General features: G+C 44.4%; 1 protein-coding gene across 1 annotated transcript in view; it reads left to right on the top strand.

Annotated features, from left to right (window-relative positions):
* Positions 1–7,789: 7,789 nt before the first annotated feature.
* LOC120059052 (ski oncogene-like) overlaps positions 7,790–18,541 on the top strand; it is a 109,685-nt gene continuing 98,933 nt past the window's right edge. The window contains exon 1 of the mRNA XM_039007826.1: positions 7,790–9,193. Coding sequence (XP_038863754.1) covers positions 8,288–9,193 — 906 coding nt within the window. The 5' untranslated portion in view covers positions 7,790–8,287. The remainder of the gene's footprint in view (positions 9,194–18,541) is intronic.

Genomic DNA, 18,541 nt, shown 5'->3' with positions numbered 1-18,541 from the left:
TGTTCAACAGTCTGATGGTGATAGAAGCTGTTTAACAGTCTGATGGTAATAGAAGCTGTTCAACAGTCTGATGGTAATAGAAGCTGTTCAACAGTCTGATGGTGATAGAAGCTGTTTAACAGTCTGATGGTAATAGAAGCTGTTCAACAGTCTGAAGGTAATAGAAGCTGTTCAACAGTCTGATGGTGATAGAAGCTGTTTAACAGTCTGATGGTAATAGAAGCTGTTCAACAGTCTGATGGTAATAGAAGCTGTTCAACAGTCTGATGGTGATAGAAGCTGTTCAACAGTCTGATGGTGATAGAAGCTGTTCAACAGTCTGATGGTGATAGAAGCTGTTCAACAGTCTGATGGTGATAGAAGCTGTTCAACAGTCTGATGGTAATAGAAGCTGTTCAACAGTCTGATGGTGATAGAAGCTGTTCAACAGTCTGATGGTGATGGAAGATGTTAAACAGTCTGATGGTGATAGAAGCTGTTCAACAGTCTGATGGTCTGGTGATAGAAGCTGTTCAACAGTCTGATGGTGATAGAAGCTGTTCAACAGTCTGATGGTGATAGAAGCTGTTCAACAGTCTGATGGTAATAGAAGCTGTTCAACAGTCTGATGGTAATAGAAGCTGTTCAACAGTCTGATGGTGATAGAAGCTGTTCAACAGTCTGATGGTAATAGAAGCTGTTCAACAGTCTGATGGTGATAGAAGCTGTTTAACAGTCTGATGGTGATTGAAGCTGTTTAACAGTCTGATGGTCTGGTGATAGAAGCCATTCAACAGTCTGATGGTGTTAGAAGCTGTTCAACAGTCTGATGGTAATAGAAGCTGTTCAACAGTCTGATGGTGATAGAAGCTGTTCAACAGTCTGATGGTCTGGTGATAGAAGCTGTTTAACAGTCTGATGGTGATAGAAGCTGTTAAACAGTCTGATGGTCTGGTGATTGAAGCTGTTTCTCAGTCTCTCAGTCCTGGCTCTGATGCACCTGTAATGTCTCTGCTAGATGGCAGCAGAGTGAACAGACCGTGTCGCTGGTGGCTGAGGTCCATGATAATTCTCTTGGACTTCCTTTGACACTGAATGCTGTAGATGTCCTGGAGGGCAGGCAGCGTGCCCCCTGGTGATGCGTTGGGCTGACCGCAACACCCTCTGGAGAGACATGCGGCTGAGGGCGGTGGTGCAGTTGCCGTACCAGGCGTTGATGCAGCACGACTGAATGCTCTCAATGCTGCATCTGTAGAAATTTGTGAGTGGCTAGGGGGCCATGCCGAATTTCTTCAGCCACCTGAGATTGAAGAGGCACTGTTGTGCCTTCTTCACAACGGTGTCGATGTGCTGGGACCATTTCAGGTCCTCAGTGGAGTTCACACCAAGGACCTTAAAGCTTTTGATCCTCTCCACTGCAGCATCGTTAATGTGTGATGGAATTCTCATTAAGTTCTTTCTACAATAATTCCAGTAAGTGCTAGAAACAGATCACTTTTACTGAACAATGATATGAAGTAATATGTACAATGATATAACGTAATATGTACAATGATATAAAGTAATACGTACTATGATATAAAGTAATATGCTTTTAATTCCTCCAGACTTGATTATTCTACTTCACTGTAGTCATCAAGATAGGTTAGTGACAGTAAGGGTCAATGCAAGCGTTGCAGTATTGAATGGCTACTGTAATGGCCTATTATATTAATGTCCCCCTCACCACTCACCAGTTAGAACACACAACTAGGTGGTGGAAAGTTGAAGTCATATAATGGTGGGACTTTCTGAGCTCTTGGACAGAAGAAAGGACCAACAGAAAGAACGACTATGGGGGTTTTGTAATGGAAAAGACAAGGAGAAGAAAAGCGAGAGGAGGGCAACAGAAAAATAACACTATGGGAAAACCCCCGCCATTTTGAAAATAGGTGAGGCCAACAGTGCCCCAGAAGATGAGATTTCCAGAGCGCTAGATTGCTGACATGGGTAGTTCTTTACCACAGAGGGAAAAGCACAAAAGGAGACCGGGCAAGGGAGTCTGTGGGTGCCTGCATGGTGTTACTCTGGGAAAAGCGACCAGGCGCCTGGGCCCTGGAAAGAAAGGTTATGTCATTTAGGAGTTGTGATCCAATGTTGTGCGCCATCGCCATGGATACAGGAAGGAAGATGAGGGAAATAAAAATAGCAGAACCAACTTACCATGAAAGAGAGAGGGTGAGGGGGGGGGAGGGGGGAGAGGTGATGTTGGTGTTATGAATCATTGAAAAGGGGAAAGAAGTTTGCCGCTCACTCTCTCTGACCTGTCTGTCAGGCTTGGCCATGAGAGGCTCAGCAGCTTGCATTGAGCATCCATACACTATTTAACAGTAGACTAGATACCAGTGTTCAGTAGACTAGATACCAGTGTAACAGTAGACTAGATACCAGTGTTCAGTAGACTAGATACCAGTGTTCAGTAGACTAGATACCAGTGTTCAGTAGATTAGATACCAGTGTAACAGTAGACTAGATACCAGTGTTCAGTAGACTAGATACCAGTGTTCAGTAGACTAGATACCAGTGTTTAGTAGACTAGATACCAGTGTAACAGTAGACTAGAAACCAGTGTAACAGTAGACTAGACACCAGTGTAACAGTAGCCTAGATACCAGTGTTCAGTAGACTAGATACCAGTGTAACAGTAGACTAGATACCAGTGTAACAGTAGACTAGATACCAGTGTTCAGTAGACTAGATACCAGTGTAACAGTAGACTAGATACCAGTGTTACAGTAAACTAGATACCAGTGTAACAGTAGACTAGAAACCAGTGTAACAGTAGACTAGATACCAGTGTAACAGTAAACTAGATACCAGTGTAACAGTAGACTAGATACCAGTGTTACAGTAAACTAGATACCAGTGTAACAGTAGACTAGAAACCAGTGTAACAGTAGACTAGATACCAGTGTAACAGTAGACTATATACCAGTGTAACAGTAGACTAGATACCAGTGTTCAGTAGACTAGATACCAGTGTTCAGTAGACTAGATACCAGTGTTCAGTAGACTAGATACCAGTGTTCAGTAGACTAGATACCAGTGTTCAGTAGACTAGATACCAGTGTAACAGTAGACTAGATACCAGTGTTCAGTAGACTAGATACCAGTGTTCAGTAGACTAGATACCAGTGTTCAGTAGACTAGATACCAGTCGTCAGTAGATTAGATACCAGTGTTCAGTAGACTAGATACCAGTGTAACAGTAGACTAGACACCATTGTTCAGTAGACTAGATACCAGTGTTCAGTAGACTAGATACCAGTGTTCAGTAGACTAGATACCAGTGTTCAGTAGACTAGATACCAGTGTTTAGTTGACTAATACCAGTGTAACAGTAGACTAGATACCAGTGTTCAGTAGACTAGATACCAGTGTTCAGTAGACTAGATACCAGTGTTCAGTAGACTAGATACCAGTGTAACAGTAGACTAGATACCAGTGTTCAGTAGACTAGATACCAGTGTTCAGTAGACTAGATACCAGTGTTCAGTAGACTAGAGACCAGTGTTCAGTAGACTAGAGACCAGTGTGACAGTAGACTAGAAACCAGTGTAACAGTAGAATAGATACCAGTGTAACAGTAGACTAGATACCAGTGTTCAGTAGATTAGATACCAGTGTTCAGTAGACTAGATACCAGTGTTCAGTAGACTAGATACCAGTGTAACAGTAGACTAGATACCAGTGTTCAGTAGATTAGATACCAGTGTTCAGTAGACTAGATACCAGTGTTCAGTAGACTAGATACCAGTGTTCAGTAGACTAGATACCAGTGTAACAGTAGACTAGATACCAGTGTAACAGTAGACTAGATACCAGTGTTCAGTAGACTAGATACCAGTGTAACAGTAGACTAGATACCAGTGTAACAGTAGACTAGATACCAGTGTTCAGTAAACTAGATACCAGTGTAACAGTAGATTAGATACCAGTGTAACAGTAGACTAGATACCAGTGTTCAGTAGATTAGATACCAGTGTTCAGTAGACTAGATACCAGTGTAACAGTAGACTAGATACCAGTGTAACAGTAGACTAGAGACCAGTGTTCAGTAGACTAGAGACCAGTGTGACAGTAGACTAGAAACCAGTGTAACAGTAGAATAGATACCAGTGTAACAGTAGACTAGATACCAGTGTTCAGTAGATTAGATACCAGTGTTCAGTAGACTAGATACCAGTGTTCAGTAGACTAGATACCAGTGTAACAGTAGACTAGATACCAGTGTTCAGTAGATTAGATACCAGTGTTCAGTAGACTAGATACCAGTGTTCAGTAGACTAGATACCAGTGTTCAGTAGACTAGATACCAGTGTAACAGTAGACTAGATACCAGTGTAACAGTAGACTAGATACCAGTGTTCAGTAGACTAGATACCAGTGTAACAGTAGACTAGATACCAGTGTAACAGTAGACTAGATACCAGTGTTCAGTAAACTAGATACCAGTGTAACAGTAGATTAGATACCAGTGTAACAGTAGACTAGATACCAGTGTTCAGTAGATTAGATACCAGTGTTCAGTAGACTAGATACCAGTGTAACAGTAGACTAGATACCAGTGTAACAGTAGACTAGATACCAGTGTTCAGTAGACTAGATACCAGTGTAACAGTAGACTAGATACCAGTGTTCAGTAGACTAGATACCAGTGTTTAGTAGACTAGATACCAGTGTTCAGTAGACTAGATACCAGTGTTTAGTAAACTAGATACCAGTGTAACAGTAGACTAGATACCAGTGTTCAGTAGACTAGATACCAGTGTTCAGTAGACTAGATACCAGTGTTCAGTAGACTAGATACCAGTCGTCAGTAGATTAGATACCAGTGTTCAGTAGATTAGATACCAGTGTTCAGTAGATTAGATACCAGTGTTCAGTAGACTCCTGCCCCGTGGCTCCCAAACCCGAGCAATATGATGGGCACGTTGCCAAATAGATAAAGCTCCAGGTTACACCTGGCTCATTACAAAGGTCACTTATCCTTCAGCCATGTGGGATATAGCTCGCCACCATAGCTCCAGATCTGGCAACCCCCCCGCACCCCGCTGACCAGTGGGCTATTCTTGATGGATTTTTTGAGGAAAGTGGAATGACTAGCCTGTGTTATCATTCCACTCCTTGCCACTCCTTGTCATGTTTGGCATTGCAATGAGTTGACATGATAGCGCACCAACAGATCTGGGACCAGGCTCGAAAAAAGACCCTGCTCTCAACCCAACTGTGTCATGGATGGTTCAAAATCAATCTTGTAGAATGAAACTTAATTTGTACAAGTCTACGTCCACTTGCATTCAAACACTGTCATAATTGTAATTTGTTTCAAAGAGGATTGGACTGATCCATTGTGGAAAACGGTTGAGATTGTTGGTGTAGACTTCTTTAGCACTTGGATTGCCTATCTAGAGGGTAGCTTATGATTGGCGTATAAACTCCTTATAACAGATTGGTCATTGGTCTATGGGTCAGAAGATCCATCACATTAACATTGATGCCTACTCATGATTGCGTTTTCTATATGCCATGTAAATATATTGATTCAATTAATATCTGCAGCACTAATGTATGCCATCATTTATATTGTAATGACCTCTATGAGGGAGCATCTCTACAATTGCCATTAGGTTGCATTTACATTGCCTCATGGCTAGGGGGAGCTACAGTAACAGCAAACTATAGCCTCACCTTTCATTCTTGGCTCACATCACAGCAACTGGCCAAATCCTAACCCGGACAACGCTGGAGCCAATTGTGCACCGCCCTATGAGACTCCCAATCACGGCCGGTTGTGATACAGCCTGGAATCAAACCAGGGTCTGTAGTGACTCTAATGACTCTATCACTGAGATGCAGTGCCTTAGACCGCTGCGCCACTCGGGAACATTGGAGACAGGGGCGTCATGTACCCCAAATATTTTAGGGGGCACAAAGTACATGAGGATGCCAGTGAGGGCTAGGCCCCAGACTGTAAGTTGGAGAATTTAGCATTTTTCCTGCAATCTAGAGCCATATTCATTATGCTTATTTCTATGTAAAAACAATATCTAAGCATACCTCTTGAGCTGTGTGTATCCTGCTGACTGGGGTTTCTTTTTTAAATAACCAAAATATGCTTCTCTGCATCTCTGCTCAAATCTGGGTAAAAAGATTTAAAGGAATGTGAGTCTTAATCAGTACATTTTGTTTTTTCTTGCTTTTCTAAAGTTTACCAACCAATGTCAGCAGGCATGCCAGCTAAGATACACAAGCTAGCTACTCTAACTTGATTAAGAGGAGTTGGGTTAAATGCGGAAGACACATTTCAGTTGAAGGCATTCCGTTGTACAACTGACTAGGTACCCCCCTTTCCCTTATAGGCTGACATGGCTTCTTGCTAGCTAGTAATGAGGTTGGCAACCTATCTGGGCTAGCTACAGCCAATTTCATAAAATTGCTAGGTGGCTAGCAGTATTTTTTAACAGCACAAATCCCACCTATGGCATGACGCCTCTGATTGAAGATAACAGCAAACAGCAGAGCTGACCAAATGAACACAATTGCACTGCCTGGTGTAGACTGGCATACAGTTAGTTTTATGAATCTGTTGAAGGCTTATATAATTCATATGCCATGTATTATTATGTAGCCTAGGCTACTTCACATGTGGGGGGGGGGGGGGGGGGGGGCATGAAGACCTGTAATAAAAAGGTAGAAGTCTATTCTCCACAAATGTATTAGGCTGTATTAGTCATTCAATTACATTCATGGAAGAAATAGCCAAATTGACAAAGTTAATTACAGACCAGTAACAATGTACATTTTAAATGCACAGTGCAAATTCAGTTTGCAATTTGTTCACTTTTTCCAATTATTTTCAGCACAATAGGAATGATTAGCTGGACTTGATCGTAACCTAACACCCACTGCACTGCTCATTTGTTCATAAGTTTGAAGTGTGCGTATTTCACCCCATGCCCTCGATGTTGCACATTATAATTAATACTCAAAACCCAGGAGGAAAGTGACTCAAACATAATTGTTTCATTTCATAGACTGCGCTACTACTGTAGGGCAGCTCGTGAAGTATAGCCGTGCTTGTGCAATTAATTGGCACAACTATAGCTGTCACTTTATGCCTATGCGTAAAACAGGTGGGCCTATGCGTAAAATAGGTGGGCCTATGCGTAAAATAGGTGGGCCTATGCGTAAAACAGGTGGGCCTATGCGTAAAATGAATGGAATTGGAATGGTGCATGCATCCACATAATAATAATAAATACAAGTCATACTAATAATAATGATTATTGTAATTATTACAGATGATTAATTAATAATAATGATTAGTCCTATGTTGCTATGCCTTGTAAATATGTGACCCTAATATCGATTTTTCCCTAGTTTCCGCAATTAACAGTTTAAACCAGCCTGAAAAAATGACCCTCAATACATAAACCGCAGTCAGTCGTACAATTTGCATTTCCCCTCAAAGTCTAAATTTGACTGTCTGTTGCAAACTCCACCCATCCTCTTTCGGTTACAGCGTTCTTATTACACCTCAGTGGGTTACAGCCGTTCTTAGCTGTGAACCAATTGATTCACGCTTAAGCCTTGTCTTTTTTCCGACTTTACAAGGCTACTAGGAAAAGGGGGGGAGTGACGACTTGTTCCTGGAAGAGCCAGCCTGCGGAGTCAGTCACATTTTTGGCTGGGATTCAATGACTGAGCCAGACACACACAAACACTGAGATAGGGGCTGCGAGGGAGAGAGAGGGGCGAGTGAGTGAGCAAGCGCAACCCAGCTCACAGACTAGCCATCTCCAGTACACAGGCATATCGAACAGCAGGGGCAGACGGAGTGTATGCGTCCGGCTATACTGCAGTATTCCACAGTTTAAAGGAGGTTGCACGCGGGTTTTTACTGTGTTTTATACCGGATACATAGAGGGAGAAGGCTTTGCTTTATCGGTCGATACTTTTTCTGAAACTTCAAAAGCATTATTCATTTTTGGAGGAGTTTCAGAGGGACGCGTTTTAGATATGGACTGTCAGGAGTGTACTGCAGGGGAAGACTCGCCCGTGTCACCATTCGCTTAGTAGGCTAGTCAACGGAATTGGAAACTCACTGCTCGGGACTTTTTTGTGGATGTTTGATGAAGCGCTTTCTGCACTTGGCTAATTCTCGGAGACCTTGGATTTACAAGGAACCGGAACCTATCGTGGCTTTCAATTGTTTTAGTTTGCCCCAGTTGAAAGGAACTCTCGCTTCCAAAGTCGTAGTGAAAACATGGAGACTGTAACTCGACAAAGCTTCCAACCTCACCCAGGACTGCAACAAACTCTCAAGCAGTTTCATCTGAGTTCTATGAGCTCCCTCGGCGGACCGGCGGCGTTTTCTGCTCGATGGCCACATGACCTCCTGTTCAAGAAGGATGGGAAAGAGCCCGAGCCCGTGCTGCATCTTCCCATGCAGCCGCCGACAGTGATGCCGGGACCTCTCTTCATCCCCTCCGACCGCTCCACCGAGAGGTGCGAGACGGTCCTGGAGACCGAGACTGTCTCCTGTTTCGTGGTCGGCGGCGAGAAACGGCTGTGCTTGCCGCAGATCCTCAACACCGTACTGCGGGATTTCTCCCTTCAACAGATCAACTCTGTGTGCGACGACCTCCACATCTACTGCTCCCGGTGCACGGCGGAACAGCTGGAGATCCTCAAAGTCATGGGAATTCTCCCCTTCTCCGCGCCTTCCTGCGGACTCATCACCAAAACGGATGCGGAGCGCCTGTGCAATGCCCTGATTTACGGAGGCACCTACCCGCCGCACTGCAAGAAAGAGTTCACGGGCTCACTGGAGCTGGAGTTCACGGAGAAAAGCCTCAAAATATACCACGAGTGTTTCGGAAAGTGCAAGGGTCTCTTCGTCCCGGAGCTGTACACCAGCCCAAACGCAGCCTGCATTCAGTGCATGGACTGCAGACTCATGTACCCGACACATAAGTTCGTGGTGCACAGTCACAAATCGTTGGAAAACAGGACTTGCCACTGGGGCTTCGACTCCGCCAACTGGAGGGCATACATCCTCTTGGGCCAGGATTACACGGGGAAAGAGGAGAAGGCGCGCCTGGAGCAGCATTTGGACGAGATTAAAGAGAAATTTGACTTCGCCAACAAATATAAGAGGAAAGCATCCAGGGTGAGTTGAAATAGTTTGTTACAATGTCGTTACACAGTGTTGCAAGTGTTGTTACATTATACGAATGTTGTTACACTGCTGTCACAATAACATGTACCCTGTATTTAACGTTTTTTCTCCTTTATTTTACTTTTGTTTTGTTTTGTCTTCTTGCAAATACACTGTTATCTCGGACTAAGAGTCAAAGATTCGTATCTCGAGAACAGAATAGACTATTGGCGCAATGACTTGTCCCAGCCATGGGCTATTTTAGACTGTAGGCGATGGCGCAATGACTTGTCCCAGCCATGGGCTATTTTAGACTGTAGGCGATGGCGCAATGACTTGTCCCAGCCATGGGCTATTTTAGACTGTAGGCGATGGCGCAATGACTTGTCCCAGCCATGGGCTAGTTTAGACTGTAGGCGATGGCGCAATGACTTGTCCCAGCCATGGGCTAGTTTAGACTGTAGGCGATGGCGCAATGACTTGTCCTAGCCATGGGCTAGTTTAGACTGTAGGCGATGGCGCAATGACTTGTCCCAGCCATGGGCTAGTTTAGACTGGAGGCGAATCCTTCCAATATTGGGTTACTCTCCACATATTATTACTAATTGTCCACCAAGAACAGCTAAATGGCTCTGGTGGCAATACAACCATTATTCACAACCTGTGAAACACTTCTGAGGGTGTCAACGGCTCAATTATATTGGCCTTACTGTAAATACAATCCCATTTACCAACAAATGGCCCAATAATGGTGTTACAAGAACTATCGAAACACATGTGATGTATAAGGTCGAGGAAATAATGTAATAATTTCTAAAGTTGCAAAACACTGTTTGTAGGTGTGTAGCTAAAACTCCCCTCTGTCCTGCACGCAGTTGCACGCATCCCCCTCCCCCCAGGTTTGCACGCATACACCCAGGTCTTGCGGTGGGGGCTGCCGCTCGCTCATTCCGCACTTTGCTGTGTATTGTTTGAGAAACAGGTACTTCAAGGTAGATGTGTCACTGTGTCATTAACGAGGGGTTCATCCGTGCGTAGTGGCGTGGAGCTCCCATGAGGGTGGTTGGCGCGGCTGGATTTATTAGAGCACGAAGATATGTCAATTGTCTGCCTCGAGAGGCCATTACAGTAGCAGACGTCTACTTTTTCAACTGAATAACCAGTAGGCTACTACTACCCTTTTTATGTCTGTGTTTGTGGCAATGGGTTAGCCTACTATATGCTAGTAGTATCAGATAAAGAACAGTCCTGTGGAAAATATCAAATATTACCCCAAAAAATGTATCTCCAAATGCAGTGTTTCTTGAAATTTCAGAGCAGTTAAATTCTAATGAGAAGACGAGAGGGAGGGGGGAGGGGGGGTGACAACGATATACATAGCCAGCACTGTCTGCTAGCCATGATTTCTCTGGTGGATTCCCACAGCGCTTCCATGGCAGGCCATCAGATGAGCCCTACATGATGTGGAGGGGAGTTTATCAAACATGCAAGAGGGGCTCAGTGTCGCCTCTCCTGTATGCCACCCAAGCTAACCTTTTTGAGGGTAATTGAGCTTTGTGAACAGTATGGGGGCCTCTGGTGGCCTATCCCTGACTTTTACATTGGGGGCTAGGCTATAGCCTAGCACTGCTACTACAGCAGACAGAGAGCCCTGATTCTAAATCCTATGGGGGGATTAGGTCTGTGCTTTGGGGTGGGCAGGGAGGCAAGCAGAGGGGGGATCAGTCCCCCCTCCCTCCCCTCTTCCTCCAACTAAGACTGATAAAAGAGCCCCCTCCACAAATGAAAGGCAAGCATGGCCATTTGCATGAACTGTTACACATGAATAGAGTTGATGAAGCAGGGATAGGAGTATTGTGGTGGAAACATAATATGATCCCAACAAAGGAGAGCATTCACACACACACACATACACACACACACACACTTCTTCCCTTCCCCCCAATTACCTACTCCGTTGCCCCTCTCGGCATGAAGGGAGGGTGAAAGAAGAGTGGGTGATTATGTTAGGAGACTTTTCGGGGGGCCATACAAACAAAGTGGAAGTGTTTACCAACAGGACTCTCACAATTCACTAGCACAGCCTTTACCCTTCTATTTGCCAGTGTGTCAGGAGGGCCAGAGACTTGTCATGCACTTGCTCTTGCCACTGTATTTAGGTTTGAGTGGGGGGACTTAAAGGAATTTAAAGGCCTCTTCTATTTTTATTGGGGCTCATTGTTAATATAATCACTCTCCTAAGCCTAGTTTAAATCCACTCTTTATTTAGGATTTTTGTTTATTTCCCTTCGTTTGTTTTAAAGGAGGGGCTTGGTGAAAGCAATGCTACGGACATCATATTTGCAGAATTATGATCATATTCCTAAACTTCTCTCGCTATAGTAGCCTACAAGTCTCCTTTCATCAGCACATTTCACCTGGGGTGTTACTTTGAGATGTCTTTCACAGAAGAAATAGACCGGAGTGGGCTTGTTGTGCCTGACGACGTATCGAGAGCATGTCACTACTGTGTTTTGTTGGCGAGGGGAACGGGAGGTTTTGTGGAGGTTTGTGAATGCAGCTAGCAGCCGTCTCACAGTCAGACACAGGAAGTGAGCTTGAAGGACTTCCTGTTCTCCAAGACTCTTATGAGGTCATGGGCCCTGTGCTCGATAGAAGCAGTCTGTGCATTACACACACACACACACACACACACACACACACACACACACACACACACACACACACACACACACACACACACACACACACACACACACACACACACTTTGCAGCATACCTTCCTTATTGCAGCATACTTCCCCCAATAAAAGGCTGTATTGGAATTTGCAGTAAAAGTGCATTATCCGTTTGAATCTGAGACGTGAGAGCGCATGTGTCGACTGTGGGAGTGCAAACAATAGTGAATGAGCAAGTGAGTTAGCTCAGGGAACTATTGAATGGGTTCAAAGGTTACGAGTAGGGTGTGGAGCAGGTGGCTAAGTCTCTAAGTTCACCATGCCAATGCTGGTTTCTGGCTGGTACACATGTGGGTCGCTAACATAATCAGTGGCTTTCCACATCAGGAGGTTTTGATAAGGATGGTGGCCACAGATTTAGTAGCTCGCTAGGTTATATTTCACCTCAAGACGGTGTGATTTATACACGCCCCATCTGTTGGAAGGAGATATGAACGAGAGAGGGAGAGAGAGAATGGATCAGAGTACATTTCCAGCCTCCAGTTGGGGCTTGGTTTATGAACAAGCAGTTTATGTTTCCACCAACGACCAAGTTTTGAGGCAGCAGCACAGACTTTTGGTTCGGTAAGCTGAAAAAAGGGAAATGTAAAAACGTTCAGTCTCAGAGCCTAACTTGAACAACGCTGTCAATGGTTGTCTCTGCCTGGCCCTTTACTGTAGCTGGCTGGTTGGTTGTCTCTGCCTGGCCCTTTACTGTAGCTGGCTGGTTGGTTGTCTCTGCCTGGCCCTTTACTGTAGCTGGCTGGTTGGTTGTCTCTGCCTGGCCCTTTACTGTAGCTGGCTGGTTGGTTGTCTCTGCCTGGCCCTTTACTGTAGCTGGCTGGTTGGTTGTCTCTGCCTGGCCCTTTACTGTAGCTGGCTGGTTGGTTGTCTCTGCCTGGCCCTTTACTGTAGCTGGCTGGTTGGTTGTCTCTGCCTGGCCCTTTACTGTAGCTGGCTGGTTGGTTGTCTCTGCCTGGCCCTTTACTGTAGCTGGCTGGTTGGTTGTCTCTGCCTGGCCCTTTACTGTAGCTGGCTGGTTGGTTGTCTCTGCCTGGCCCTTTACTGTAGCTGGCTGGTTGGTTGCTGTCTGCTGTGGAAGGGCTTTCAGACACTGTTTGGTGTTTTGACAGAAGCCACATTGGGGAAGCCAGCAGACAAGACTAGTAGTTAGTCTAGGCTGGGGAGCAAGAGAGTTTCGACAGACGTTGCATTCCAGACCCGCCACTCCCTGAGAGAGAGAGAGAGAGGGGGGAGGAGACAAGCCCATAACACAAGCCAACCCTCCTGAATGGGCATGAATGAAGCATGTACCCACACCTGCGCAGCGCTGTTAAAACCAATCCTCCACCCCTCAGGCTCTTGCCTCTCTTTCTCTCTTTTGTTTTCCCTCTGTGTTTCATTCTCACTCCGGGATGGCGAGGAAGGCTTTTAGAGACAAAGAGCAGTTGTTAACTAAGGAGAGAGGCTGTGAAGGAGGGTGCATAATTTTTTTTTCCAGAGGTGGTGTGTTCGATGTTTCAATCTGTCATCTGAAGGACTTTTATGACGATGCTTTTGGTCTCCAGTTGCAATTTAGTTTGAAAATGTCCGAACCCTAAAACTAGTCTGAGTTTGTAGCCTCAAAAGGGTGGAGAAAGTATAAAAAAGATGCCATTTTGTACAGTGCAAGCTAGGCAGCAGGCAGCCCCCCCCCCCTCTCTGTCTCTCTCTGCAGAGTCAGCCCTTTAGCAAGGAGGTCTGGGGGCCTCGTTGTTTTCAAAAGTACTGCTCCCAAAGTGTGGCTGGGCTCCAGACCCCATTTCGCAGGGGCTGAAACTTCCCTTCCACTGCCCAAAAATGTCCCAGTGCACCTTGGGATATCTGGCCTCCAGCTGAAGGGGTCGCTTGTTGGAGGGGGGGTGGGGGTAGGAAGTGAACTCCCTGGGTGAATAGAGGCCATGTCCTGTTTCATATTCAAGGCATAGGCCTTCTGACAGAGAGCCATACCCTCTCTGCGGACAGCACAACAGCTGGTAGCCATGCATATCAATGGCCACAGAGAGAATATCCCTCTTCACTGCTTTCAGGGGGTTTTCCAGTCATGAAAATGCAGCAACTGCAGCTGAATTAAAATACTATATACAGCTGAATAACAGCTATGGACTGGTAGTTTTGAGGTAGTGGTGATGATGTGGAATGATTTAAGAAGGATTTTTTTGCTTTGTATTGTCATGAGGGTTGTTGTGATTGCTGAGGAATCATCCAACGATTCCTGTGCGTGCGTTTGTCTGTGCATGGCAGAGAAAATGATCATATTCTCCAGAAGCCTGCATGGTCCAAGAAAAAGGAAGCCACTAATTCACTTAGGGCTTAGCTAAATGAGTCCGGCTCCAATCCAATCTCTGCACAGGCAGACTGTGACTAGTCTGTGCCGTCTGAGTACAGTGAGCCCTGCCTTGTTAGATCAGCTTGACGGGTCTGAGGGATCAATGGGATATTGACAGCCGGGTCTTCCCCTGTCAAGGGCGGCTGAAGACTCCATCACTCCTTCACCTCCACTACACAACTAGAAGAGACACAGAGATGCCTGTCTTCTCGTCTGACCTCATATCAGTTCTATCTATGTATATCTATGTATCTACCACACAGGGTGGTTGTGAAATAAACGTCTCGTCCATGAACGTCTTGTTGCATGATTGTTTATTTATTGTGTTTAGCGGAGCTGTATGCAGGGCCTAACATTAACACCCGTCACCTGCCAAATGCGGCTAGATTTTGGCATTGGCAGGTAAAATGTATTTTTCACTAACCACGTTGGCGGGTGGTCAGGGCTCCACAGTGCGAACATTCCAATCGCATTTGTGAATAAAAATAGTAAAGTATGATCACATTTATAGTCAAATAAATACTGCAGTAGCTGTTTTCAAAGTATTTCTGCCGTTTTGTTTCATAGCTGGTAAATTAATCTCACAAAGTCAAAGAACTAGTAATCTTATATAGCCTATTCCACCTCGCGCTGCATCACTGCTTGGCTGGGGGCCGTGTGCACGTGAAGAGCTGAGTGAAATATTCATTTTTAGAAGCGCTGCGCACAGGCAGAAAAGTTTGTCTAATTTTCTTGAAATTAACGTCCACTGAAGTGAGACTTTGTCCTTGTGATTCTTGGCTATTTACATAGTTTTGTTCACAAGCTAGGTTGTTTTTCTCTGTTTGAGTTTCAACTGTTAGGGAAGATCTCCCGAGTGTGCAGCGGTCTAAGGCACTGTATCTCAATGCTAGAGGCGTCACTACACACCCTGGTTCGATTACAGGCTGTATCACAACCGGCCGTGATTGGGAGTCCCATAGGGCGGCGCACAATTGGCCCAGCGTCGTCCGGGTTAGGTTTTGGCCAGGGTAGGCCGCCATTGAAAAAAATAATTTGTTCTTAACTGACATGCCTAGTTAAATAAAGGTTAAATAAAAAAAGAGAGAAGACAATGCTTCTACTAGTCAGACTCAATCTCACACGGACCAAAATTAACCGAGTCACATTACCATGGTAACCCCCCGCCTTTAAAGGGGCAGGTTAACATTTTTGTCCCATCTGTGATATTTTGGTTAAAAGACTCCGGTCACAAAAAATGTGATTAAATAATATACCACATTATTTCTTACCAGTAATACATGTATTGTTTTAGAAACATTACAAACGCATGCTCATCCATTTTTTTGGTGTTTTGTTAGTGTAATTATAGTGGGGGGAAAAAATCTGAATGGCTGGTAGATTTCTTTAAAATCCACCTGCCACAGTGGCTATTGGACCAAAAAGTACATGTTATGTCCTGTGTATGTTGAGAAATACTCTATATGGTTCTAAATTTGTATACAGTATACACAGTACATTGTTATAAATGGCTCTGAATTTTAGCACTATACTAAGCTAAGCTAAAAGGGCTTTCAGTCTCATTGAGACCCAAGGCATGGATTTCATACTGATAAACATCAGAGGTCCGTGGGGCGACGCACAATTGGCATAGCGTCGTCCGGGTTAGGGAGGGTTTGGCCGGTAGGGATATCCTTGTCTCAGTATGTAAAAATGTAATAAAATGTATGCACTCTACTGTAAGTCGCTCTGGATAAGAGCGTCTGCTAAATGACAAAAAAAAGTAAAAAAATAGAGGAAAACATCCCTTTGACAAGTTGGACGTTAGTTGCTTTTTTAGCTTGAATGATATGCAAATGCAAGTCAATTACGTTTCTTATTTGAATTAGCAGTTAAGCTCATGCTAATTATTTTGCCACATGTGCCATTGATTTGCCGCACCACAAAGACAATAGGCCTACATAAGGCCAATCAAATCACAATTGGCCCACATCACAACATGGTCAACACGTCATCACAATACGCATTATTACGAGAGGCAACCAGGTAATCACAGGTGACACGCTTGACTGTGGTGTCTGGGAAAATCTTCAAAAAAGTGCGATAACAGCGAGGGAGAATAAATTAAATGCGCCGATTCCTTTTATTTCCACCCCGCCAGCAGCCATTTTAATTCACAGCCTTTTATAGATGCACAATGCAGAAATCGCTCCGCCATTTCCTGGTTGCTAAAATACTAATAGTTCACCTAGTTTCAGTTTATGTGACAAAGCAAGCAATTATTGTGTAGCGAATCATTGTACCATCTAAAATGTTGTATTTTCAGCTGTTTGAAGCTGGTGTACAAAACCCAAAGTAAAAGACCCCAAAATGAAACTTGTGAACGGGAAGCATAGAAATTAAGCACATACACCAAACTAAAATATAAACACAACATGTTAAGTGTTGGTCCCATGTTTTCATGAGCTGAAATAAAAGATCTCAGAAATTTTCCAGACGTGCAAAAAGCTTATTTCTCTAAAATGTTGTGCACAAATTTGTTTACATCCCTGTTAGTGAGCATTTCTCCTTTGCAATAGATAATCCATCCACCTGACAGGTGTGGCATATCAAGAAGCTAATTAAATAGCATGATCATTACACAGGTGCATCTTGTACTAGGGACAATAAAAGGCCACTCTAAAATGTGCAGTTTTGTCACACAACACAATGCCACAGATGTCTCCATTTTTTGATGGAGCGTGCAACTGGCATGCTGACTGCAGGAATGTCCACCAGAGTTGTTGGCAGATCATTTTATGTTAATTTCTCTACCATAAGCCGCCTGCAACGTCGTTTTAGAGAATTTGGCAGTACGTCCAGCCGGCCTTTGCTGATGTCAACGTTGTGAACAGAGTGCCCCATGGTGGCGATGGGGTTATGGTATGGGCAGGCATAAGCTACGGACAACAAACACAATTGCATTTTATCGATGGCAGTTTGAATACACAGAGATACACCATGATGAGATGCTGAGGTCCATTGTCGTACCATTCATCCACTGCCATCACATCATGTTTCAGCATGATAATGCACTGCCCATGTCGCAAGGATCTGTACACAATACCTGGAAGCTGAAAATGTCTCAGTTCTTCCATGGCCTGCATACTCACCAGACATGTCACCCATTGAGCATGTTTGGGATGCTCTGGATCAACGTGTACGACAGCATGTTCCAGTTCCCGACAATATCCAGCGACTTCGCACAGCCATTGAAGAGGAGTGGAACAACATTCCACAGCCCACAATCAACAGCTGGATCAACTCTATGCAAAGGAGATGTGTTGGGCTGCATGAGGCAGATAGTGGTCACACCAGATACTGACTGGTTTTCTGATCCACAAACCTACCTTATTCCCAGTCATGTGAAATCCATAGATTAGGGCCTAATGGCCTTATATGAACTCAGTTAAATCTTTGAAATTGTTGCATTTATATTTTTGTTCAGTATAGAACAGCTCTACCGCTTCTTACATTTACCAGACACTCATACCCAGAGTGACTTACACTAGTGAGTTCATACATTTTCTTCATACTGTTCCCCCGTGGGAATTGAACCCACAACTCTGATGTTGCAAGCACCATGCTCTACCAACTGAGCCACACAGAACGTTTAGACTTGGTTTCAATGAGAATGACATATCTATATGTCACATTTCTATGTGCATTTGGTCAGGTCACCCAAAAAGTGACATATTGCAGCTTTAAAGTTAGTCTAACAAACAGGACATCTGTTGATATGAAAGGCTGATTGTTGGATAGACTTGACAAAACAACAGATCTAGAAGGGATCCAGGTTACGTTTGTTTATTTTTCTAATGGATTTTTGTTGTTGTTGTTGCATTTTCTGTTTGATTGCACAACTATGTATTCATATGGCTAGTACACAGGGCTGTAGCTCTGACACATGAAGCATTATCTATGGAAGTTACAGTATAATAATTAGTACATTATCATGTTAAGCTCCCAGTGATTTGGTGTTATTACTGTGGCTGCTCTCTCTGTTGGTCGATTGTTTGAGTCCATGAGTCTTTATAGTATTCTCCCTCTCTCCTCAGTGAGCTTTTCTAGAAGCTCACACTGCCTGCCACCCCTCCTCCACACACACGGAAAATGGATATCCGGGGGGACGTGTTTAAGCGGCAGAGGCCAAGAGGGCTGGAGAGTGCATTAATATACCTGACTGCCTGAGTGACTGGGGAGCAGTGAACAGGGCCGGGTGTGCTATGTCGCTCGGAAGGAAAAATGAAAGGGGAG

The sequence above is a fragment of the Salvelinus namaycush genome, chromosome 14 (genome assembly GCF_016432855.1).
Source record: "Salvelinus namaycush isolate Seneca chromosome 14, SaNama_1.0, whole genome shotgun sequence".
Taxonomy (NCBI): domain Eukaryota; kingdom Metazoa; phylum Chordata; class Actinopteri; order Salmoniformes; family Salmonidae; genus Salvelinus; species Salvelinus namaycush.
The sequence above is the reverse complement of the archived record's forward strand: the minus strand, read 5'-3'. Positions and strand labels throughout refer to the sequence as shown.